We start from the raw sequence: 25972 nt of genomic DNA on the forward strand, positions 1-25972 counted from the left end.
CCAAATCCAAGGAGATAATCAACATTTTACTTAATGGCCAAGATGTCAAGACGACTATGTGGTCAGGACTACTACATCTCCATGAGATATCTGGCAGGCAGAGAGAATAGTACAGCCTTTAAATGTTAATTTAGTCATCCTTTGCTAGAATATAACTTTTTTCCATAACCTAGCTTATTTGTAAACATTTTTCTGTCTTTGAGAAACAATGCATGCTAAGTACACTACTGCTTAAGTTTAGTAACTGAAGACAGCTTATTCAAACCATGTGCATGAACTCTGGAAGTATTTCACTTCATATAAAACCCATCCATCCCAAAGAAAGAGACAATGAAAAAGCATTATAAATAGAAAGTTTAATGAATAGGAGTTATTTTCACTGTATACTTTTGAAGCAAAATAAAGAAGTCCTATCTCTTAGCAGAAGGGGGTAAACTTTACAACTCAACTCAGTAGTTAACTTTAAATGTTCCAAGTAACACTTTTGATAACAACCATGAAGTTATAGGGAATCTAGAAGATCATCATCAGTCCATTCTTCCTGAAAGGAAAAGACAGCATATCACTGTTTAAGAAACAAATTTATTTGCTACAAAATTGAGCGAACAATGGAATTTCTGTAATCCTTCACTCTCTTATGCCTTGTAATTCAGGCAGTTGTCCCCAACATGCTAGTGAAAAATTTAAGTTCACTAATGATGTCACAATTTGAATTAAAAAGAACCTAAGTGACTATCTAATTGAACCTGCACCTGAAGAAAAAGCCTCTAAAACACTCAAGAAATGGTGATCCCACCTTTGCAGAAAGACCTCTAATGTCCTTGTTGGGGTATTTGCAACTTCCAACAATGTCCTTAAAATGGGGTGTCCAGAAGTTAGCAGAATATTACTAATGTGAGAGAGCAGAGTGGGACTATTGCCTCTTTACTCCTGGACATTATGCCTGTTTTAACATACCCCAATATCATAAGTTGAGTCATGTGAACACTGAATCCATTAAGACTAATCCTTTTTAGCCACATCTACCCCATTTTATGTTTGACTTAAAAGAAAAACAAATCCTCATAAGACAACATATAGATCTCTATTAATATTTAATTTTCAATTCTACCCTATGTTCTAGCCTATCTTTACACCAGCTTTATGTCATCTGCAAATTGATATTTAGTCTAAGCCTTAATCTGTCACTGATAAGTTAAAAAGGTACAAGGCCAAGTACAGTTCCCAGAGATCTGAAAGTGCGTATTAAATCATTAATGTTGGCTCTAGTTCCTACCATTCAACAATCCACCTAACTATAAACTCTAGCTAAAAACTCCATCTCTTCCACAAGAATATCAAAAACTAAGAAATGTTTTGCTAAAATCTAAATAAATCATATCTTACAAGTTAAACATCCTTGTCCAAAAATTTAATAGTATAGTATAGTATAACCCGTTCTTCACAAACTATGTTGGATCTTTGTAGTAACCATTTCCTTTTCTAGATGGTTCACTACTTTTGGATAATATGTTGCAGAATTTTTTCCATCATCAGTCAAGACCTAGAGTTTGCAACCTCTATTATTTTCATTTTTAAAAAAAGGGATATTTACCTTCATTCCTGCAACATCTCCCTTATTTATCAGTCTTTCAAAGATAACTGACAGTGTCTCAATACAGTTCTTTCACTGCCCCCATGATGTAGGTTACTGTAATTCAGTGAGTACAGCTAGATTCTCTATTTCATTTATCCTTGGGTATCAGTTCTCTATCAGCTATAACTGTCCTGCCCTTTCCATTTCAAAGATGATTTCTGAACAAATTAAAAATTAACTCAGCCGTTCTTTTTGTCATTATTGTCCCATCCTCTTTGAGAAGCAGTACCACCTCTTATTTGAAGCTCCTCTTTCCCTTGGAGAGATATTAAAAAAAAAAAATCAACCCCTTTTTATTCTGAGTACTCCTAAACAGCCTCAACTTACTGAGCTTTAGAACTCATGATGCTATTTTTAGAGGACTGTGACATTTTCCCATTCTTCTGTCCTTGTCTTTTAATTCTTAATTGGTTGTGTTACCTGTGCATAAAGACAGTTCCCTTGCAACAACTCCTTTTTTCTTTCTCAGTGGAAATGTTTATCTTTGTGTGTTCAGAATTTCATTCTCGAGAGCTTTTCATCACTTCTGGACCTACCTTCTCTAAAAGAATTTTGGACTATAGTCTCCTACACATCATTCTTCTGAATGCTGAGGTCTGCTTTCTCCAGATGTAGGATGCTTTCCTCTATCACAAAATCTAATGTGATTTCTTCCTCTAAGGGTCCCATCATTTCCTCCCTAACCAATTTGCCGTGGTTACTGATAACAGATCCAGAAGAGCTCTCCCTTGGTTTTATCATTCTTTTGAAGGATAAAATTATCATTAAGTCAATAAATTAGCTGTTCAGCTTTTGATGAATAACTCCAGGACGAGTCTATCTAATTGAAGTCTCTTCCCTATTACATAATGCCTCTGTGCCAGCTCTACTAAGTTTCTTCTCTTTTGCAGATGATTTAAAGCATTTCTGTTTCTATCTCCTGTTCTTTGCCCAAATTACCTTCCTTTATGCTTCCTCCAAGGTTTCCAAGAAAATGAAAGAATCTCCTTCCTATTAAACCAAGTACCCCCCCACTCCTTTATCCTGGCACATGACATGATTAGGCCTTCCTTCTTGGTCGTTGCTCTCTTGGCCTTCTTGATATTGTACTACTATGTATGGTTCTTCTTGCTCTATTACTATTGCTGATTCTCCTTTGGTGGGTCCTTAATCTCATCTTGCCCTGTTAAATGTAGATGTTTCCTAGGGTTCTGCCCTGGGCCATCAAGTATTTTCTTTCCCTTGATGATCTTATCTGTTCCCATGGTTCTAATTGGTACCTTTATGCATCTAACACTAACTCTATATATCCACCCCCAACTTCTCCCAAGAACTCCAGTCTCTTTTCTACATCTACCCGTTAGGTACCTCCAATTGGCTGTTACCTCAAATTCAACGTTTAAACTGAATTCAACTTCTCCCCATTAAAACCTGCCCTTTGCTGTCATTTTCCTAATAATGACACCACCATCCTGCCAATTCCTTCTAAGTCCAGTCTCTCCTCTGCCTCGCCATCCCACATTCAACTTCTTGATAACTGAGTCTGTTACTCCTACCTTAGCACTATGTTTCAAACATGCTTCCTCTAACCCATTTGATTTTAAGCTCCTTAAGAATAGCTGGCATCACCTATTACATTTACTTATCTCTGTAGTGCTAGCTTTTAGCACAGTCCCTTACATATAAAAGGTACTAAATCGTTTTTTGTTGGGTCAAAATGAACTACTATAATTGTTTAAGAGGAAGCTGGGGACACAGTAGATAGGATAAAGTGTAGGACCTGGAGTCAGAAAAAACAGAAATCAAATCCAGCCTCAGATACTTACTAGCTGTGTGACCCTATGCAAGTCACAGGCACTCTCTAAAATTCCAAGTTGCAGAACAAGTGCTGATCTGCATTTGTAGGTGAATTTCCTAACCAGAGTTCCCTATACCAATTAAATTATAGGTTCAGATAAAAAATAATAATAATCAAACTCACTGGCACACAATTTTTTTGGTACCGGACTTGTGATTTCAAAAGCGTAGGGAGATGCAAGAGCAGACTAGCACCTGCTCTACAACTGATGGTCTTAAATGAGTTGCTCACAACACTGAAAGGTTAAGTAACTTGCCCCGTTAAATACAATATATGTCAGAGGAGGGACCTGAACTTTGATCATCCTAACTCCCAGGCCAGCTCTCTAGCCACTAGGCTTGCCATGCTGCTTTTCACAACAAACTAGCAAATACCTAACTTTATTTAGCAGAAAAATGGATAACATAGTTACCAGCTGTGCTAAATAATAACAACATTTTAAAAAATCAATTCTAGGCAGCTTCTTCAGATCATATGCAACTGAGGCCAAGCTCCTTGTCCTATAGTAAGTAACATGACATGAATACATGTGAGGAGACTTAGAAGAAAAAGTGAAAAATAATGGCTTAAAAAAATAAGCACATTGGGGGCATCTAGGTGGCGCAGTGGATAAAGCACTGGCCTTGGTTTCAGGAGGACCTGAGTTCAAATCCAGCCTCAGACACTTGACACTTAACTGTGTGACCCTGGGCAAGTCACTTAACCCTCATTGCCCTGGAAAAAAAAAAGCATATTGTGACAGAGAAAATGGACTAAAAGTACAGTACAAGACATACTTTTTTCTTTTTGGGCATAGCAGATGTGTGAATTTATTTTGTTTACTCATGCTTATTTGTTCCAAAGATTTTTTTTCTTCTTTTTATGGAAGTAAGGAGGAATTTGTGTGGAGGAAAAAACCACATTCAATGAAGCATTTTTTAAATGTGGAGAAGTGCAGGGTGTTTCCAAGAAAAGAGGCAAGCAGGACAGTTTTGAAAGTAACATGATGAAAGCATGTGCTTAAAAAAAAAAAAAGCAAGTTGTACATAATATATTCAGTTTCACATATAATTCACTTTTCCTGTGCTACTTTGTATATAGAAATGTTTTCTCCCTTTTTTTATGGGGGGGAGGGGATAGTGAAGAGGGGGTTGTGTTGTTCATTAAATTAAAAACATATATATATATGTATATTTATTTAATAAAAATGTTTAAAATAAGCAGATACCTTTCCTTATTTACTTGCAGTGTTATTGGGCCTTGCCTGGCTGCCAAAACCATAGAGCATCAATAGAGCTGTGTTATATAATAAGAATAGCTATTTTTTGGATATCAATTCTTCTACAGAAGAACTATACTAACCTCCTCCAGTTTAGATTTCTTTGAGACATACTCATCATCTTCATAACCTTTCCTCTTCTTTCTGAATTAAAGGAAAAATACTCATAAAGTTTCAGTAAGATAACAAAATTACATATCTGTCTTTTCCCAATGTGTTCTGGGTAAAATGTACAATCTTTTCAAAAACAAAAAATAAGGCTTGGAGAATAAAAATGAAAAACTCTGTATTACCTATTGGGTGCTTTGGAGGACAGTCAATTCAATTCTACAGGCTAAGATAACTAACACAAGAGTAGCTAAGGGTAAAGTTGTTTGAGCCCACTGAGAAACCCATTTGGCACAAGTTCACTCAATCCTGCAAATACTTTTCTGGGGGGTTGTTCTCTATATTTTTTTCTTGCCATTAAAAAGCAGAAGGGATAGGCTACAAATTTAAAATTCTGGGTTGAATTGAGAATTCTGAATAACTTATTACAACTATAGATATGTGTGTGTATCCATCCCACCAATCTTTTAAAGTATCATGAATTTGCACCAATCCATAAGTGAATAGTGAATAAAAGTCAGTCACATGCATAATCTGAGATAAGCATCACTTCTACCTTTCACTTCGTCAATGATTCCTTCAGTAATTATCCATGTAGGAAAATATTCATTACCATTGATGTGATCGAGAATCCAAATAATTTTAGGGGGCAGCTAGGTGGTGCAGTGGATAAAGAACCAGCCCTGGATTCAGGAGTACCTGAGTTCAAATTTGACCTCAGACACTTACATTTCCTAGCTGTGTGACCCTGGGCAAGTCACTTAGCTCTCATTGCCTCACAGGGGGGAAAAAAAATCCAAATAATTTCAAATAAAGTCATTAAAATTCAACAAAGGACCATAATTAGATCAAAAGCTTAATCTCTACTGTAAATTAAGAATTCTACTTAAAATATTTCAGAAATATAATGTTTCTGACAGTTTTATTAAGATAATCTTATCACTGCCAGCCCCAAACCAATCACCCACACTTACCTGGCCTTCTTCTACAGTGACAAAGTGATGTTTGAAAAGATTCTTCATTTTGCAAAGAAAATCAAGCACTAACAACAGACTTTAACACTCAACATCTAAATCAATGACAGGTACTCCATCATCTCCCCAATATTTCCACAAAAGAAAATTTTGCAGAATTTCCCACTCTAGAAAACTACCTCCAGGCAGGAAAGCTATCAGAAATAACCACATCTTGGTATGCCTATAACACCTTTCTTCCTAATAGAGATTATGTTGCAAGGTAGGAGCCCTTGTATCACAACTTCTAGTGAATATAAAAAGATTAAAGCAGGTCTCCAAACTACAAACATAGTTATGCCCTGGCCCACCCGTATGTTACCAATTTATAAGAAAAAAATTTTAATGTATAATGTTACATTTAAATAGAGAAATGTAAATGACTTCTTTTAAAAGTAAAGTAGAACTCAAATATCTGGGCTCCTGATGAACATGCTCACATTGACTTACACATTTATATTAAATGCAAGTTCGGCACTGTGACACTTCTCTAGTTTCTGTTTTAGGGCAGCAACTTCCTCAGGCCTTGGTGGTTCGTACTTCTTTACTAAGGTTTTCATGCCTATGGAGATATGAAAGCATTTAACTTAAAACACAAAGTCCATTGCCAGAATTGAAAAAAATAGGAGTAATCTTTTCAAGAAAATGACTGTTTCCATAATATCTCATGCTTTCAAAACCAAAACTTAAATAACTTAAACTGTACCAAAATCCAACAAATAACATTCTTACACTTATCAATACACATCATAAAATGGGAACCATCACTTAATAACTAAAGTATAATTAAGATTAAATTGTAGTTGTTTTTATTATACATACACACACATATAGAAAGGTACACATTGTATATTTAGTATTGTTTTCTAGTTCTTGCTAAATTATGGTCCACAACTATCCCCTGAAAGCATCACCATGGAGAATCCATGATCCTTGCCCCACTCCCCAATATTCATCTCATTTCTTGTTGGTATTTCTTTGGTCTGAGGCTCTTGCTCCAATATCCAAGAACTACTTCTGTTCCCTGTCTTTAGTCCATGTGCTGAGAAAAGGATGTTCTTTTACAGTTCTACTCATATATCAAGCAGAGAACTGCCCAAAAGATAACTGAAGGTAGAAGCAATAGGTTTGTATGTTTGCCTTCTAGCCCTAGAGGTGAAGGGGTATAGAGGATACGGCACAAAGATCACACACTGCAGGAGGGATAGGAATCAGGAGACCTGATTTCTGCTCTGCTGTCATCAAATAGCTGTGTGGCCTTGAACATATGACTTTTCTGTGTTTCAGTTTGCTGTGTAAAAATAAGGGAACTAGATGAAATATAGAACAAATGCATCTCTAATCTGAGATTCTAATCCATATACTTTGGGGTTCATGTTTTAGCACAATCTGATACATACATGACGAAGTGCCTAATACTCTGGTGACTCATCTCAGGATTACAGGTTTAAATCCTATATGGGTTAATTACTATTCTGTTTCATTGCCACAGACTGCACCTCTAACACTGCCTGGTTATTTTGGAAATGCTTTATAGAATGAGTAAAAGAGTTAAAGGACCAATGCAAATGTATTGCTACATTTGGAAATAAAAATCAAAGCACATGTCCTACTGAGAAGATGACATGCTACTATCTTTGTGCATAGAAAATACTCCAGCAGCCTAGTACAATAATATACATCATACACAGATGACAATCTGGGTAAAGGATTCTTTCCCCCAAAGAATGTAAGTGAAAAATGACTGGGAAGAATGTCCTCTACATCTTTAACTAAAAGGTAGTAATTTTATCAGGAGTCTCATGATTTCTACATTAAAAAAATACATTTTAGAATAAAGCCAAGTAACTCCAGCAATAATTCTGTGGGTAATCAAATTCTTTTATATTGATAAATAAGACTCTAGATAGGAAACGATTACATAAATCACTTAAGCATTTGTTGTGTGAGAGAATCCATGGACCTATATCCAGTTCCAGTGTTCCAGAGAATAAACTATATATTTCTGTGGATTTTAATTAGTTTATCATTCACTTATAGAACAAATAAAACATTCAAGTAAGTCACTATATGAATTCAAACATCCTCTAGGATGACAGTTTTGACCTGATGTAATTTTCAAAAAAACATTTTATTTTCTAAGAACATAACTGTATTTTCACAAGTTTCATACCAATTTTCCACTTTAAAAATATATAAGGGGTGAAAATATAGGCCCTTTTAGGACAACAACAACAAAAAATTCTGTTCCCCTCCTTTCTAAAAGGAAAATGTCAATCTAATCATCCAAGTTCTCTTCCAATTTTATAATTCATTCAAAGATTCCCAAATCTATAGAATCAAAATCATAGTTCACTTTCAAAGTGAACCCTCTAGTGGTACAACTAAAGACCTACAACTTAATTTGAGCAATCTGTAGGTAAATGTTCCAACCTCAACCAAGGCCAGTAATAAACAAGGAACAAAATGACTAACTGGTAACTTGATTTACATATCAAAATCTAAAATTAAATCTCTAACTTAATAAGATAACATTCTCAGAGACATAAGGCTTTACAGATACCAATTTTAAATTTAAAAAATTTAAGAACTTTCAAAGAAACCCACACTGTACCAGGCCAATCTGGTCTACTGTTTGAGAAACTTGGATGGAATGTTATTCAGCTCTCATAGACTGGGGCACAGACCTGACCATCACCCTCGGACCTTTATACCTGAACTGAGAATCTCCTCACTGAACATAATCTACTGCCTTTCTCTATCACTCCCCATTTTTAATGATCCTAAACACTTTTAATTGTCACCATTACCTCTGTCCATCTACATTCTAGCCTCCCTTTCCTCCTTTCACAATGCTGATCTCACAATTAATTATGCACTATCCTCCTTCATTGCCTAATCCTTGGCCTCCTGTACTTTACCCACTTCCCTCTAACCCAAGATGGAGGAAGTCACATAAATGTTGTTAACTGGGTCTACTACAAATTCGTATTATCCACTCTCCTACTGGGCCCATATGGCTACAGGATAAAAAATGTTATTCAGTAGCTCCCTATTGTCTCTAGGATAAAATGCAAACTCTCCAGCCTGGCATATGAGGTCCTCCTCAATATAGCTTCTTTCTATCTTCACAGCTTTATTATTCCCTTTGAGCATTTTATGTTCCAGTTATACTGTTCCCTAACCTTGACATTCCATTTCTTACCACTGTGTAATCAAATGAGTTGTTCCTCCTGTCTGAAATACATTCCATCATCTTTACCCATTAAAATCCTTAGAAAAGCCTTTTTTCATTGTTCTAGGTATTAGTGCTTTTTCCCCTCTTCAAAGTATCTTGAACTGTGGGTAGCTAGGTGACGCAGTAGATAAGGTACCAGCCCTGGATCCAGGAGGACTCAAGTTGAAATCTGGCCTCAGACACTTGACACTTACTAGCTGTGTGACCCTGGGAAAGTCACTTAACCCTGATTGCCCCACCCCCCCAAACCAACCCCAAACAAAGTATCTTGAATTATGCACATATTATAACCCTTTAGTAGGCTATATAAACTTCTTGAAGGCAGGGAGTATTTCTTTTTTCTTTGTATGTCTAGTGCCACATGGTCAAGCACTTATGTGTTTGTTAAATGAGTCAACTTGTTTTATCCCTTTTACCTATGATTGTTGGTTCCCTTTTGGACTTTTGTACTCCCCGATGCACTCAGCACATAGTATTATCTATTACAGCTATCTGCGTCATCTCTATAAGACATTCCATAAGGATGTGATATGCCCCTTATTTCTAAACCTTCTAGCTTTTCCAGGGCCTAAAGCAGTGCATAACAAGCATCTAATAAATGTTTGCTAACTGATTTTACTGAATATAAATATTTTTGAATATTCATATTTTTAGTGCAGGAATTTATCTAGTCTAAGACCCTTGATTTCCAGATGTGGAAACAGGTTTAGAGAGGGGAACTAATTTACCCAAGGTTTTACGAGTTTCTCAGGCAGCAGAACTGGAACTAGAAGTTAGGTCTGATGACTCCAGATGGGGTCAGTTACTCCTCTCCTTCCACTCAGACTATCTCACATGCATTTGAAATACCTTGCACAGGTATTTGAGCATAGTGGGCCCTCAGTAATGCTGGATGACTAAAGAATAAATCTTCCCCAACTATTCTGCCAACATGAGTCATTCTCCTGGATTTTAAAGGACTCTTAGGTGTGGAAGGAAGGGTTCCTCCCAACAGAAGAGACTACTGAGGGACAGGCTAACCTGCTAGCCTTTTAAGGAATATAATAGAAGGGTCAACAAACAACAGGGTCTAAAATTAGCCCCATTTCTTCTGAAAATCAGTCTTAATTGGTTTCCCAATCTCTTTATAAGTAAATTACTAGGCCGAGGAAGGGAGGGTGAGCTATTTACAGTGATTTCACTGTTCCCTAATAGACCTATTTTGCTCAGATTTCAGCAAAGCATTTCACAAAGTCTCTCATGCTACCTTTGTGGACAAGGTAGAAAAATGTAGCCTAAATAATAATAGAATTAGGTAGATCTGGAAATCACTGAATAACCAACCTCAAATGGGCCAATGGTAGTTTGTAAGAAAATCTCAGGTGGAATGTTGCAGGAATTTCTCTTCTTGGTCCTATGGTGTTTATCAGAGACTTGGCAGATGATAGAGATTTGTAGATATAGAAAATTAGGAGACAGCTAACAATGTGAATGACAGAAATTGAAAAGATTTTGACAGTCTAGAGCATTGGGAAAAAAACTAACAAAATGCTATTTCACAAAGATAAAGCTTAATGACTACATTTTTTTTTTAAAAACCAACTTCACAAGTACAGATGAAGGAAGCACCTTTATATAGCAGTTCTGAAAAAAGACCTAGGGGTTTCAGGGAATGGAAAGTTCAATTTTGAATTATAAGTGTGACATGGCAGTCAAAAAACTAATGAGATTTTAGCATAAGCTCCTTTTGGCCAGGGCAGTTTCATTTTTGTTTTGGTGTATCCCTGGCATCCAGCACAGTGCCTGGCACATCACAGGGCCCTGATAAATGCTTATTGAATGATTATGCTTTATTGAGAGAGATAAAGTATTCACAAAGAAGAGACAGTCCTACTCTATGCTGCCCTACTTAAACTACAATTGGAGTATTGTGGTGGATTCCAAGAGCCAAATTTGAGAAAGCATATTGTTTATGGTGGAGATCATGCCATATAAGGAGGTTAAGCCTGGAAAAGAGAAAACATGATAGGTACCTTCAAGCATTTATCAGAGAATTTTAGAAGGGATTAGTCATCTAATCCAACCAAGATCTGAAAAAAAAAAATACCTACAACAACCTAACACCTGGTCATCCAGCCTCTGATTAAAGGCCTCCAGTGAAGAAGAGCCCACCACCTCTCAAGGCAGCTCATTACACTCCTTGATATATCTCTGATTTCTAGCAAATTTTTCCTGAAATTGAAACTAAATCTGCCCCATTTTACCCAATGATCCTGGTTCTGGCCCTTGGAGTCTAACAGAACATAAAAAGTCCCTTTAAGTACTTGAACACAGGCTATCTTCTCTCCTCTAGAGTATACATACCTAGCTCCTTCAATAGATACTCAAATGATCCAAACACCTTCACCATCCTGGCTTTTCTGCTCTGGAAGTTCTCTAGCTTGGTCTTTCACAAACTATCATACCATTAGGGAGAGAAGACAATATTCCAGATTTGTTCTGATTAGAGTAAAAGGGACTATCTCCTTAATCCTGAAAACCCAGCCTTTTAATGCAGTCCAAGATAACATTAACAGGGGCAGCTAGGTGGTGCAGTGGATAAAGCAACGGCCCTGGATTCAGGAGGACCTGAGTTCAAATCCAGCCTCAGGCACTTACTAGCTGTGTGACCTTGGGCAAGTCATGTAACCCTCATTGCCCTGCCCCCACCCCCCAAAAAAAGATAGCATTAACAGCTGCCACAACACTGTTGACTGGTAAACCACTCAGAAATCTTTTTTAGAAAAACAGCACAGAACATCTTGTATCTGGGTTCAAAAACTTGACTTCACAAGTGTAAAACTTAATATTTATCCCTATTAAACTTAATTTCATTGCATTAGATTCAGTCGAATGTTCTAACATGTCAAAATCTTTTTGGAGCCTGTTATATAGTATGGCAGCTTGCCCTTCTTAATGTCATCTGCAATTAATTTTTAAAGCTGTCATATGGAGGAGGAATTAAACTTATTCTGTTTGGCCTCAGATGGCAGAAATGGGAACAATGGGTTAAAGTTCCAAAGAGGCAAATTTTGATTTAATGTAATAAAAATTCATAACAATTTTAGTTATCCAAAGATGGAATAAACTACCTTGGGGAAGTAACAAGTTTTCTTTCCTTAAAGGCGCTAGATGCCCACTTATTGGGGTGTTGTAGAAAGGACTCTTGTGTTCAGTACATAACAACCTCAGAGGTCCCTTTGAGCTCTGAGATTTTGATTCAGTTAATTTATATAAACTAAAATTTATCCTGAACATAACTTAGTACAATTTCAAGCTTCTGCTTAAAGCTTTAGCCTAAAATTTTACTAAGACTATAGGGACAACCTGTATTTTCAGCATGTACAATCTCTGTTTATTACATGCAATGAAAAGTATTTCTTTTTATGTGACTTTTGCTGGCCACAAATATATATTTTATGCTTGTATATGATAATTACAAATCTAATTTTGCAGGAATGCCTTAAGAAAAATGTAGCTCAGTCAACAAGATTAACAGAAAATATCATGTTGTAAAAAGTATTTCTTCAAAAAGTTTCTTTACTTACATTTCATTGTATCTAATAACTGTGACAAACAGGTTCGATTCTCTTTTAGCATAAGACTTTCTGATAAGTAACTAAAAAAAAAAGAGATAAAATTGTAAACTTTTTGTTAATAATTTGTAACTATTATTAAATAGGACATATACATGTGAGAGGCAAAATTTTCTGCCATGTGCATCATGATGGGCAAGTATACCATTATTCTGTCCTAATTTTAATTATGCTATGATATTTGAAATATCAGAAAACTAATGTTGCTCCTAATAGCTCAGATTTATAGCAGCTGTAAGAAATCAATTTCTATTCTTTGCAAAAAAAAGAAAGATTGAAACATTATCAAAATGTTAGCTAAAGGGGCAGCTAGGTGGCACAGTGGTTAAATCACTGGCCCTGGAGTCAGGAGCACCTGAGTTCAAATGCGGCCTCAGACACATAACACTTACTAGCTGTGTGACCCTGGGCAAGTCACTTGACCCCAATTGCCTCACTAAAAAAAAAAAATAGTTAGCTAAAGCTAGAAATAAAATGCCCCAGGATTATTATACATATAAATTTTTCTGATAATAGACTGTCATTTCATTAGGATGGGGGAAATTCCTCATATGGAAACTCCCTACACCAATGCAGATGGCAACTTGTATGATATTTAGTCTTAGAAATTTGTCTGGAACAAAGAAAAGTGACTTGTCCAGGGTCATATAACCAGTATTTATCAGCAGCCAGACTTGTACCAATGTCTTTCTGTCACCAGGACTAGATCTGTAACCCCTACTTTACCGAATGAATATCCTGTTAATTATTTAAATTTTTTAAAATATTTTATAAATCTCAACAAAGAAAAAAAAGTGAAACTCTAAGGATATTAGGTTTGGTCTTTCCCTTTTTCATATTTAATATTCCTCCTCCTTTAGAGCATTCATTCACCCAATGAAAACTTACTAAGTATGAAATACAGGCACACAAATATGCATGTATGTATAATGCATTATGCATGTCAGTGGCCAGAGGCACTGTTTTACCCTGACGCTCAAGGTTAAAGGTATACTCTGTTAACAATATGAAGGCATTAAAAATACCTACTTAACATAATCTCAGTTGGAATTTAATTTTTTAAATTTCTTCTTAGGAACAAAAGGTAATTAGAATTTCTAGTGCTTTACAATCAAATATCAATTGTGATTTAAAAAAAAAACAAAAAACTATCAGGTTGTAGCTTTTAAAGATAAAAGCATAAACACAGGTAAGAGAAAAAGCCTAACAAAACAGACTAATAATGGAGACCTAAAAAATGTGACAGGGAAGAATGAAAAAAAAAAATGAAGAAAGGAAAGGACTAGCAGCATGAACACGTGGTAGAGTATAACAAGAAAAACAAAGTACCCAGGAAAGGAATGATGAAAAATAACTGTCACATTTTTGCTATTTAATCCCTCTGCTCCCATAAACTTTGTAAACTAAACAATTTTTTCAAGTTCTACCACACTTTCATTGGGTATAAGAAAAATAAAGATTATACATACAGTATTTTCCTTCCCAATTCCATACAGCATTGAGTATTAGAACTGAACATTCAAATATTCCTCAATTTTATGTTGATTACTTTGGAATATGGAACACATGATCCTGTAGAAGCAGCATAACTGTATACCACATACCACAGTATGTTCACATACCACAGTATATGAACCATATACAATACACCATATACCACAGTAAGTTCAAAATGGATATATGGTCTAAATATTAAAGATCACACCATAAAAAATTAAGAGAACCAAGTCAAGTACCTTTACCAGCTAAGAAAAGAGTTCTTGACCAAAGAACAAAAGTAATCACAAAAAATAAAACAAATAATTTCGATTACTGAAAATGGAAAAGCTGCATAAACAAAATCACTGCAACTAGGATAAAAAGAAAAGCTGTTAATTGGGGGGGGGGATTTTTGCATCCAGCATCTTTAATAAGAGTTTGAAATTAAGATATATAGGCAGCTAAAACAAATATGTAAAACTAAGAAACATTTTCCTATGAATAAGTGGTCAAAAGATATGAATAGTTCTCAAAAGAATTGAAAATTATTAACAGCCATATTGTTTCAAATCACTAACAATAAAAGAAAGGCAAATTAAAACAACTCAGAGGTTTGACTTCTTGTATCCAGCAAACATAACAAAAGATGGTACTAGTCAATGTTAAAATGGTAGCAGAAAGACAGGCACACTAACATACTTCTGGAGGAGCTGTGAACTGGTCAACCATCTTGCAAAGTCACTTGCAATTAGGTGAAGGAAAGGACTAAAATGGAAGTCCCAATGGTAGGCAAATACCCGAAGGAGGTAAAAGACAAAAATAAAGGTCCCACATACACCAAAATATTCATAGGGGCATTTACTGTAGTGGCAAAGAAATGAAAACAAAATAGATGCCCACTGATATGGAAATGGCTAAAACATGAATGTAATAGAATTTTACTATATTACTATAAGAAATGATGGAAAAAAGTCCAGAGCAACATGGAAAGACATACGAACTGATAAGTAATTTTAAAATAAGCAGAACCAGGAAAACAATGTTAGACAATGATCATAGTAATATCAATATAATCACCAAAAATTAAAAACAAAACCCATGAAACTGAATGCTGTGTAATTAGAATGAACATATTTGTCCTTGAAAAAGAAATAAGAAAATATACTTCCCTCCCTTCTTTGCAGAGGTGTGGGAATGCTAATGTGGAATGTGACAAATGTCATCATACTTGGTCAGTTTTGCTCACACTGCATTAGTTCACTTTGCACTTTCTTATTCTCAGGTTAATAATAAGACATTAATATCATCATCATCATCAAGTGCCTATGTTCCAGTTATTGTGTTAGCACTTTACAATTATCATCTATTTTGATCCTCACAATAATCCTGGGGAGACAGGGGCTATTATTATTCTGTTTTTAGAGAGGATGAAACTGAGGTACCCAGAGATTAAGTGACTTGCCTTGGGTCATACAGCTATTAAGTGTTTGTTTTCGTTTTTGTTTTTTGCGGGGCAATGGGGGTTAAGTGACTTGCCCAGGGTCACACAGCTAGTAAGTGTCAAGTGTCTGAGGCCGCATTTGAACTCAGGTCCTCCTGAATCCAAGGCCGGTGCTTTATCCACTTCGACACCTAGCCACCCCCAGCTACTAAGTGTTTAAAGCTAGATCTGAAGTTAGGTCTTCCTGACTCCAGGCCCAGCACTCTATCCACTGTGCCACTTAACTGCCTCTACATAATCTAAATATGGTTACCATTTACACATGCTATGCCTCTCCTAAAACCCTAGATAACAGTGAAACAAATTCCTATATATACTATATCACAGAGCTGTGAAAGGTTCTGAAGAATCATATTGTCCATACCAACCTTTAGATAGGAATGAATTAATCTTTGATCAAAAAATCTCTCTTATTTTTAAAGAGAACTCTGGGAAAAATTCAATCACTTAATTGTCTGTTCCACTTTTTAAAAATATCTATTATTAGATCAACCTTTAAATTCAGGAACATGGGTTGATACATTTTACAAAATTTTACTAAAAAACAGGGTCTCCATTAGAGGTAAATAAAATGACAAAGAGTGTAGCTAAAACATAAAATGAAATTATACCTTTCCATGTTAATTCCTGCCCTGGAGGCACTGGATAAAATGGTAGTCAGAGCAATCTGTGAAGGTGTATATAAAAGGTAAGCATCTGTCAAAGCAATTCTATTAAGAAAGTCATCAGCGGTTTTCCTTAAAATTTCTGGGTTCTCTAGTAGTGGATAACGAGTCTAAAAAGAAAAGAGCAGGAATTAAACAGTTTGTTTCAAATCATATTAAAAGGAAAATACTTATTAAAGAAGCACTATTTTTATGCTTAACAATGATAACCAATTTAATAAATTTCCCATGTAAAACTGTATATTCTATTAGAAAATGGCAAAGAACAAATCACTAAGGTCTGTAAATGTTTTAGCAGTTTGCCAGCTTCCTACACTATTATTCCCTAAGGCAGAAAAAAAGACCAATATGTAATACTTGTAAAATATTTTATTTAGAATAGATGAATAATTTGAGAACTTGGCTTCTTCTGAATAGGATACTTTCAGGAGGATGTGTTCTGAAAGGTAGACGTTATGCTGGCCACTAGGGACAATGCTAGACAGATGCAAAATAATTGATCCTTTACTTCCATTTACCCTTCCCTTGTGTCACATTAAAAGGAATGAAATGGGTAAAATCCACTGAGAAGGCAGGATACCACCAAAGCTACTGATGCAGCTCTCTTTGTTCTTCAACATGTGTACCCTGTTCCACACAATAGACAAAAAGTACTATGACATTTATAATACAGAACTGTTCAGCTATATATATATATATATATATATATATATATATATATATATATATATATATTTTAAGGTTTACAAAGTACTTTATATAAGTTATGTCATGTAACCCTCAAAACAACCCAATGAGTTAGGTCCTATTATTATTCTCATTTTCCAGATGAGGAAAATGAGGTTCAGAGAGATGAGGTCATTTGTTCAGGGTCATACAAAGAATGATGATTAGAGGCAAGATATGAATCTGTCTTCCTGATTCCAAGACTAGTCCTCTAGCCACTCTGCCAACATAGACAAGTGCCTGAATGAGGCTAATGATGTCCCTATCATCTTAATGTTGGCCTCTAAGAAGGAGGGCCCAAAAAGTAATCTTGGGCTGACAAAGTCTTGACATTTTTTCCCAAATGTCAACAAAAACCAGTTTTAGGAATTCCACAGATGACTTCCAAACTCCCTTTGATGTGAATACTAAAACTAAGGTTGAGCTCAAGAGACCAGAGCACCAACAAGATTTCTGCTTCAGGGTTGTAGGTATCAAAGCAGAACACCTGAGGAACTGAAGAATCTCTCTTACATTCTAAGACAGCAAATTGAGGCACTAAGGTGAGTGATTGCTTAATGGGTTAGACTGCCCCTGAACCCATTAAGGCCTTTGCCAATTCCTCTTTAATAATTCAAAGGGGCATCCCTTTTGACACGTTCTATCAGTAATACCAAAATGGTAATTAGCTGAATCATCATCTAGTTAATCTAAAAGTTAAGAGATTATTTTTGGTCCTTAATTTCATTAAGTCCAGATATAGTATAGTTATATTATGTAATACAATATAGAGTAGAGGGTTATCTTTTAAATGTTGGTTATTAGCTTTGCTGTAACGTTGTTTGTTTTTAGTTGTGGGGCAATGAGGGTTAAGTGACTTGCCTAGGGTCACACAGCTAGTAAGAGTCAAGTGCCTGAAGTCAGATTTTAACTCAGGTCCTCCTGAATCCAGGGCTGGTGCTTTATCCACTGTACCACCTAGCTGCCCCCTACTTTGCTGTAATATGACATGGTTCTTCTAATATTTCTTAATAATTAAACTTAGAAGGGTTTGGAAATAGACCAACTGTAAGGATTTCAAACTAAAGAGAGATTCTAATTTGTATATAGCTCAAGTGATTGGAATTAAGTGAAATTGATGCTTATATCCTTTTAACTAAAAGGTAATTTTAAGAGTTTTAAGTAAAATCTTTTCATACTAAGTGCCATGCCACAAACAGAACACTGTATGACTTTAGTTCTGAATTGTTAGACTTACCTTCAAGTCAATGAGAAAACCCTCAAATGGTCGGTAAGGATTGTGGACAATAAGGTGAAAATTAAGCTGCTGAATAAGTAAGAGTTCATATTCCAAAATCTGTTCAAGTGCCTTTTCCTGTCCAAGAGGGCTCTCCCGAAGATTTCCAACAAACTGTGCACTGGACACATTAAATTCATCTACTTTGCAAGCCAAAAATGCACAAGTAAGCCTACAAGGAAAAAAAATCCACACATTTAAACTTTTAAAAAATTAGGATGTTGGAAAATTCAGTCTCTCTCATATGATTTGAGTTTTATATTAAAAAACCTTTTTTTAAGTTAAAACAATCAACTAGACAAAGAAAGATTTTTAAAGTGCTATGTTTATTACTTACATTATTATCCGAGGGTGATATTCCATCACTGAGTTATTGAGGTAAAAACGCTTGAAGTACATACAGGCTGTACCCTAAGTCAAAGAAAATATTTATTATAGCTGGTCATATGCAACTAAGTTAGCTTTTTCATAAAACATCCCAAATTAGCTAAGGTTTTTTTTTTTTCATTTTATTTAGTTTTTGCAGGGCAATGAGGGTTAAGTGACTTGCCCAGGGTAACACAGCTAGTAAGTATCAAGTGTCTGAGGGCAGATTTGAACTCAAGTCCTCCTGAATCCAGGGCCAGTGCTTTTTATACACTGCACCACCTAGCTGCTGCCCTCATTAGCTAAGGTTTTGATCAGTACAAATGGAATTATTTGGAATGCAAGCAGTGCCATAATAACAATTAATAATGATTATATAACAATCTGAATAACCAAAATATCTCATAGCCAATAACTGACTTGTTTTAAAAGTATATGTTCGGGGCAGCTAGGTGGCGCAGTGGATAGAGCACTAGCCCTGGAGTCAGGAGTACCTGAGTTCAAATCTGGCCTCAGACACTTAATACTTACTAGCTGTGTGACCCTGGGCAAGTCACTTAACCCCAACTGCCTCACTAAAAAAAAAAAAAAGTATACGTTCACAAAATACATGAATTTAAACAGTTCATAGCCTTACTCTTATTCTTACTATGTATCAGTGGTTTAATTTATTTTAATGAGATGACCTAGTGGATAGAGGGCTGGGCCTAAAGTTAGGAAAACCTGAATTCAAATCTAGCCTCAGATACTTGGTAGCTGTGTGTCCCTGGGCAAGTCACTTAACCTCTGTTTGCCTTAAACCACTGGAGAAGAAAATGGCAAACCACTCCAGTATCTTTGTCAAGAAAGCCCAATGGACAGTATTTGTTTCCTAAAATCCATGAGCTCACATGGATCTGACAAAATCTGACAAAACTCAACCTAACGACGAAACAATACTACTTCCAACTCTCCAAATGCGTAACAGAGTAATCCAGGAATAGGTTTAAATCATGATAAGATTTATAAATATATTGATTCTTGTTTACTTGCCTATCACTCTTTAGTAAGTACTAACAATAATATTCATGTTAGCTCATCTGCTTCTGTCATTTTATACTACAGGAGGGGGAAAAGCCCTCTGAAGCCTAGGTGTACTACTGAGATGAACTTTCCATTGGTATTCATTCAAAATCAATGGGATCAAATGAGATAATTTACATAAAATGCTTTTCACACCATAAAGCACAGGTCAACTATCATCATCCTCATCAAATAACAATAGACATTACCATAAATGCAACATGCAAAACTCCAAAATGGAAGATCTTTCTTAAAGACAGACTTAGTAGTAATGCTGTTGAAGCCAGAGTCAAATTTAAGCTGAATATAAAGAAAACTACCTAATGATCAGTTATACAAAAGTAGAATGAGCTATAATTAGAAGGTATTGGGTTCATTATCATTGGAAGCTGTTAAACATATTGGGGGGGGGGAGGGGGGGAGGTGCAGCTAGATAGTAGTAATAGGCTTCCGCCAGTCGAGGACGACCATGGATCAGCACCTTGAAGAGCCACAGGCCACAGTGTGACTGTGCAGTCTGATAGGGGAGCTGCAGCTCCTGCCACAACGAGGACATCAGAAAACTGTGCTCTCTGTTGCCTGTCGGTTCCTGTGTCTCATTCGTTTTTCTTCCTCTAGAGCTTGAAGGCCCATCTCAGCTGAGCTCAAGCTGCTCCAGAGTACTGAACTCCACTGGGCGTGGTCCTTGGCCATCTCCTCCCAGCTGCTGATGTCTACTCCCAGAGCCCTCAAGTCTTGCTTGCATACATCTCTGTAGTGAAGCTGGGGGCCTCCAGCAGGTCTTTGGCCTGAGGCTAACTCGCCATAGAGTAGGTCTTTAGGAATGCGTCTGTCGTGCATGTGGTGCACATGACTGAGCCAGCGCAGCCCTCTTTGTTTAAGTAGGGCAGCTAGGTGGCACAGTGGATAAAGCACTGGCCCTGGATTCAGGAGGACTTGAGCTCAAATCTGACCTCAGACACTTGACACTTACTAACTGTGTGACCTTGGCCAAGTCACTTAACCCTCATAGCCCCACCAAAAACCAACCAAACAAACAAACAAAGCCTACCAAAAAATCAAAAGGTATTGTAGAGGGGCTTGTTTTTGAAGTACTGGGTAAACTCTGAGATTCTATTCAATTCAAATTCTGCAAATTACTAAATTCAATATGTTGTATACTTAAAAGATCATGTGCTCCCATTCCCACTTTTCCAAATCTTATTTTGTAGGAGGACACTAGTTTCAGTATCAGGTTGTCATCAAATCTAAAAATATGGCAAATCTCTCTTCAGGTCCTTACTATACGAGAATTTACAATCTTTCAACAAGATCATTCATTTGTCAAGATTCTACTTGACTTATATGCAGAGACAGTAATGAGAAGAGTACATATGGATAGTATATGAGCAAAACATTTACTGCTTTCAAGGCAAAAGAGACATCTAGATCTCAGGACATCTAAAAAGCTTGCTATTATATAAACTTCTTTGAACCAGAACTTCTAAATATTTGTATTTTGTACATTCTGAAGAAATAGCACATTATTCATAAAAGAGTTATAAAATACTATGCATTCTTTTTTTTTTTTCCAGTGGGCTTCATGGTTTCAATGTCCCTAAGTTTCTCCATCTGAAAAGCATATTACTTTCTATTAGGTTCAACCTGTTAGACCAGTCACTGTCCAAAATTAAGTATTTAGGAACTCTTAACTGATAAAGACAAATATAACAATCAAGAAAAATGGATTAATCACCTACTACATCCTAAGTACTATCTTGATGAAGACAAAGTTAGAAAAGAAAAGTTTCTGCCTTTAGGGACCTTGTATTCTATTGGGGAGAATCAAGAAATAAAAAAAATAAATACAGGGTAATTATTATTATTATTATTATTTTTTGGTGGGGAGGGGTAAGGGGAAGAAGGGCAGAGAAGACCTATGGTCTGAAGATCCCTGTTACAGGCAGGGACAAGATCATCAGGTTTGGTGGTATAGAGGCAGGAGCTGGTTTCCATAAATACAAGCTAAGTATAAGATAGTATCGGAGGATTACAGTTTTCAAAGAATGAATGAGAAACATGGTCTGAGTCAGGAAAAAAAAAAACTTCTGATATGGAGATAAAAAGGAGAATTTAGGTTTTATGAGGAGTGTGAAGTCAGTTTTTGGTACATGTAATCTTGTCTTATGGCTGAACACAAGAATGACATCAACAATGAATACATACATACATACATGGAAAGAATATTTTGTATAAATAGTGAGGGAAGAATATAATGTTCATTTAGAAAAGGTTAAGTTGGGATAATTCAGAGTTTAGGAGACATCTGACTCAATTAAGCTTGTTTTTAAGCATTATCCTTCACCCCCCCCCCATCCCATAACTTACCACAACAGACCTTGGCATTGTAGGCTTAAATACGGAGCAGAAGTCTAACAGTCTTTTCTCATAATATTTACAGATTACTGATTCTTCATGAGGTTCGAGAAAGACTGGATCATTTGCCAGAACCTTTAAAAAATTGAGCAGATAATTTCAATGAAAACATCCAACATTCTTTCCCCCAGGCCAAAATCAAACTTTACACACATCCCAATGAAACAGATGTACAGTGCCCAACCTGACCGAGCCTGCTTCAGAATAGATACCGATTCTGCTAGTAAGCAGGAAGAGAATGATGCACAGTATAAAGGAAAGGGCCCTAGATATGGAGTCACAGGATAAACCTTAGGGTTAGAGATAGAAAGGACCTTAAGAAGCTATTATATACAAATGTCAAATGTGTGATTTTAACCCAGGTATTCCTGTCTAAATCCAGTGTCCTAATCACTTACACTCATCAATCCCAATGCATATCTATGTAGAAAATGACTAGATGTACATATCCAGTCTTGGTTCAGATCCAGATCTGAGTTACCTGCCCATTGGGCATTTTGAATTAGATGTCACATAGGCACCTTAAACACAGTATATCTAAAACAGAATATATTATCTTTCTCTTAAAAGCTTCTTCTAAACTTCTAAAATTCTACCAAAGGCACTTTAATCCTTTCAGTAAACCAGTTTACAATCTCAATGTTATCCTCAAGTCCATTATCTCACTTACCTAATTTGTTTGGTAATTCTTTTAAGAGGTGAGGAGAGCCTAAATTAAGGTGGTAGCTGTGTAAAGAGAGAGAGGGTTGGATACAAGAGACGTAGAGGTAGAAACATCAAGCTTTGGCAACTGATTAGATACGTGGGGTGAGAACGAGGTGTCAAGGATAAAGCTGACATTACAAACCTCGGGGACTGAAAGAATAGTTGTGCTTCTGACAGAAATGGAAGTTTGGAGAAAGAAAGGATAGGAGGGGGGAGCTGATGAGTTCTGTTTTAGACATATAAAGTTTGAGATGAAATCCAGTTTGGAATGGTCCAATAAACAATTGGTGATTAGAGTCTAGAGGTGGGAGAAGGGATCAACGAGAGAGAAAAGAAAATCCAGGAAGAGAGGGTGGTTAACAATGCCAGATAGTCAGATATAGGTCTAAGAAAAGACCACATCAGATCTGGCAATTATAAGATCATTAGCAATTCTGGAAGGAGCAGTTTCAGTTGAGTGATTAAGTTTGAAGACAGTTTGGCTGAGAAATGGAGAATACTGGACAATAGCTTGAGGTGATGGCAGGATCTAGTGATTTTCAAAGGGGGTATATCTGAAAGCAGTTGAGGAGAGATTAAAGAAGAGGAAGTGAGTTAAGGATGACTTGAGGATATCAATCTGCTGAAGGGAATGGGATCAAGGGTGCACATATGAGAGAAGTTGGCTTCAGCAAGGCAAAAAGCCACCTCTTTGTCAGAGACTAGGGGAAAGGACAGAGTGGGAGATGCCCTTAGAAGAGGGAGTTCATGTCAAATGGCTTCAATTTTTTCAGTTTCTGTGGGTAATAGGATAAGGAATCAATTAGGGAAGACTAACAAGTCTGCCCTGGGGCAGTGAAGGTTCAGTTGAGGCTGGATAACATGAATTTGTAATGGTACCCAGTCAGAAAGGTTGTGAAGACTTCCTCCAGCTGAGGTCAGCAGCTACTGAGTAGGAGCAGAAGCAGTAAATGGTGGGGGGAATCCAGGGATGAATGGCAAAAGGACAAATGGGCAAGGCATTCTACAACAGAAGATAGAAGGCAAATAGGTTTTGAATGGGTGAGGCTTAGGAAAAGGTAGAATGATAGGTGATTATGGTCAGAGAGGGAAATGAGTTTCCAATTAGGGAAGTGAAATACTTCTGAGTAACAGTGAAATCTAGAGTGACAGGCTCTATGTGTCTGACACAGAGGGAAGATCGTATGATTTAATTGATTACACCTTATTTTCCACCAAGACTTCACGGTCAGGCCACAGTGGTTGTCTTCTTGCTGTTTCTCACAAATCTGTTCCATCTCTGTGCTTTTACACTGCCTGCTGACCATGTCTGGAATGCTTTCCCTTCTTATTTCTGCATCGTGAATTCTCTTGTTTCCTTAAAGACAGCTCAAGTGCCACCTCACCTCTTGGACAAGGTCCTTCCTGGTCCTCCTAGCTGTGTGCCTTCCCCTCAGGATTACCTGTTACTTTTTGTACATGCCAATGTATGCCTATGTGGTCTCCCCTGGTGGGAGGCCAGCTACTTGAAAATGGGGGCTGTTTCAATTCTGTCTTTATTTCCCCAACATCTAGCACCTGCTTGCCTGGGTTAAGTACTTAATAAATGCTCGAGGATTAATTCCTGCTGTCGTAAAACCAATCTAGTCAAGTAAAGAAATCTTCACTGGTTTGTAGTTCCCAAGGTAATGAATTCCCCGGCTGTGGCAACCCCAGATCTACTCTTCTGGAAGGATAATGCACAATCCCACAACCTAAAGCAGGCAATACGGTGTCAATTTAGAGTCAGGGTTCTTCCAGTATAGAACCGACCCACTGTCAATTAAAAAAGTCCTGAACCCTCCACAAAATAAAGATCCGAGACAAGTCTCTTAACCTCTCAAGCCCATAGTTCTCGCTTCGTAAAGAGAGTGGAGCTGGGGTGTGTCTAAGATGCTAGCCCGCTCTTAAATCTCAAAAATAATAATAGCTAGCAAAGTGTTGTACGTCTTATTTAATCCTCATAACAACCCTGGGAAAGATACTGTTATCTTCATTTTACAGATGGGGAAACTGAGGCAGATAAGCGGTAAACGACTCGCCCAGGGTCTCACTGTTGGTTAAGGCTCTGGGACTGGATCTGAACTCAGATCTTCGCGACTCCACGAACGTGCGGTCGGATCTCGGGCTCCAAACACCGCCTGTGAAGCCGATGAACGTGAGCTGCGGGGTCTCGACCACCAGTGCAGAAGGCGGGCGGGTCGGGGGCTCTCACTAACCTTCCCGTTCGCCACCACTTTGCACTTGAACTTGCGGTTGGCGTCTGCCCGGAGGCGCCCCAGCTGCTCCTCGCTGGAGAAGGTCCAGTGCCGCTTCTGGCTGCTGTTGTGGTACATCCTGAACAACAGCGGAGGACGAGGGATCCAGGAAGGAGCCGCGGCGACCCCGAACCAGAGACGAGCAAGAGCTAGCCTCACGCTTGTGCCCAGAGTAGAAGGAAGCCCTCGCGAGACGCCGACGCTAAACCTGACCACGCCCTACCACGCCTCGCCTCGCCTCTCTCGTTGGCCGACGTGCTGACGTCATGGCGCTCCAGCTTCTGCGCGAGGTGGGGGAGGGGCCGATTTCATCGGTTCCCTTATCCCCAAAGGTTAACTCTTCCCATACAGGTAGTGGGAGGGCACTCCTCTGTAGCGTCATACGCCGACTTGTGGCCGCAGTGCGGGGACGCAGCCGCGCCTGGGGCTCTGAACCGGCTGGCCAATCGCCCTCTCCTAACATTCTTCCTACCCACAGTGCACCTGCGCACTAGGCCATCGCCTCCCTTCCAGTCTCCCTTTTCATTTTTCCTCCTGGTCTTTCAAACTAGACGTAAGAGGGTGACGCAGGGAGGCTGAGCACAGAGCTGGGTGAATTTAGGGTGCCTTTTAGTTGAAGGGAATTTAGGGCATCAGTGACTTCTTTGGATGAAGAAAAGGGATTTCCCCCCCAGTTCCTCTGGGCAAGGAATTTTACTGTACATAGAGCGACCAATTGGCAATCATTAAATGGTTACTATTCAGGATTGAACCAGAAAGTGACTGGAGAGAAAAAGCTAGATGTAATTGGGCACAGC

At 37.5% G+C, this 25972-nt stretch overlaps 1 protein-coding gene across 1 annotated transcript; it reads right to left on the reverse strand.

Annotated features, from left to right (window-relative positions):
* Nucleotides 1-341: 341 nt before the first annotated feature.
* CCNH (cyclin H) lies at nucleotides 342-25481 on the reverse strand. The gene is made up of 9 exons (XM_043975421.1): nucleotides 25137-25481; nucleotides 22147-22269; nucleotides 18689-18762; nucleotides 18313-18523; nucleotides 16296-16459; nucleotides 12657-12727; nucleotides 6303-6414; nucleotides 4815-4875; nucleotides 342-541 (listed from the first exon to the last, which is right to left on the reverse strand). Exons 1-9 carry the CDS (start codon nucleotides 25251-25253, stop codon nucleotides 503-505), a joined length of 972 nt encoding a protein of 323 aa, XP_043831356.1. The 5' UTR covers nucleotides 25254-25481; the 3' UTR covers nucleotides 342-502.
* Nucleotides 25482-25972: the final 491 nt, after the last annotated feature.

This window comes from Dromiciops gliroides, chromosome 1 (genome assembly GCF_019393635.1).
Source record: "Dromiciops gliroides isolate mDroGli1 chromosome 1, mDroGli1.pri, whole genome shotgun sequence".
Lineage (NCBI taxonomy): Eukaryota > Metazoa > Chordata > Mammalia > Microbiotheria > Microbiotheriidae > Dromiciops > Dromiciops gliroides.

Bases quoted from the DNA above. Each gene is read 5' to 3' on its own strand.
- CCNH (XM_043975421.1), bottom strand. From the start codon at position 25,253: ATGTACCACAACAGCAGCCAGAAGCGGCACTGGACCTTCTCCAGCGAG. The intron at 6,415-12,656 runs GTAAGTAAAGAA...ATATCTCCATAG, and splicing joins GTTATTAGATACAATGAAAT to GCATGAAAACCTTAGTAAAG. The intron at 4,876-6,302 runs GTAAGTCAATGT...CCTTTAATTCAG, and splicing joins CTTGCATTTAATATAAATGT to AAAGAAGAGGAAAGGTTATG.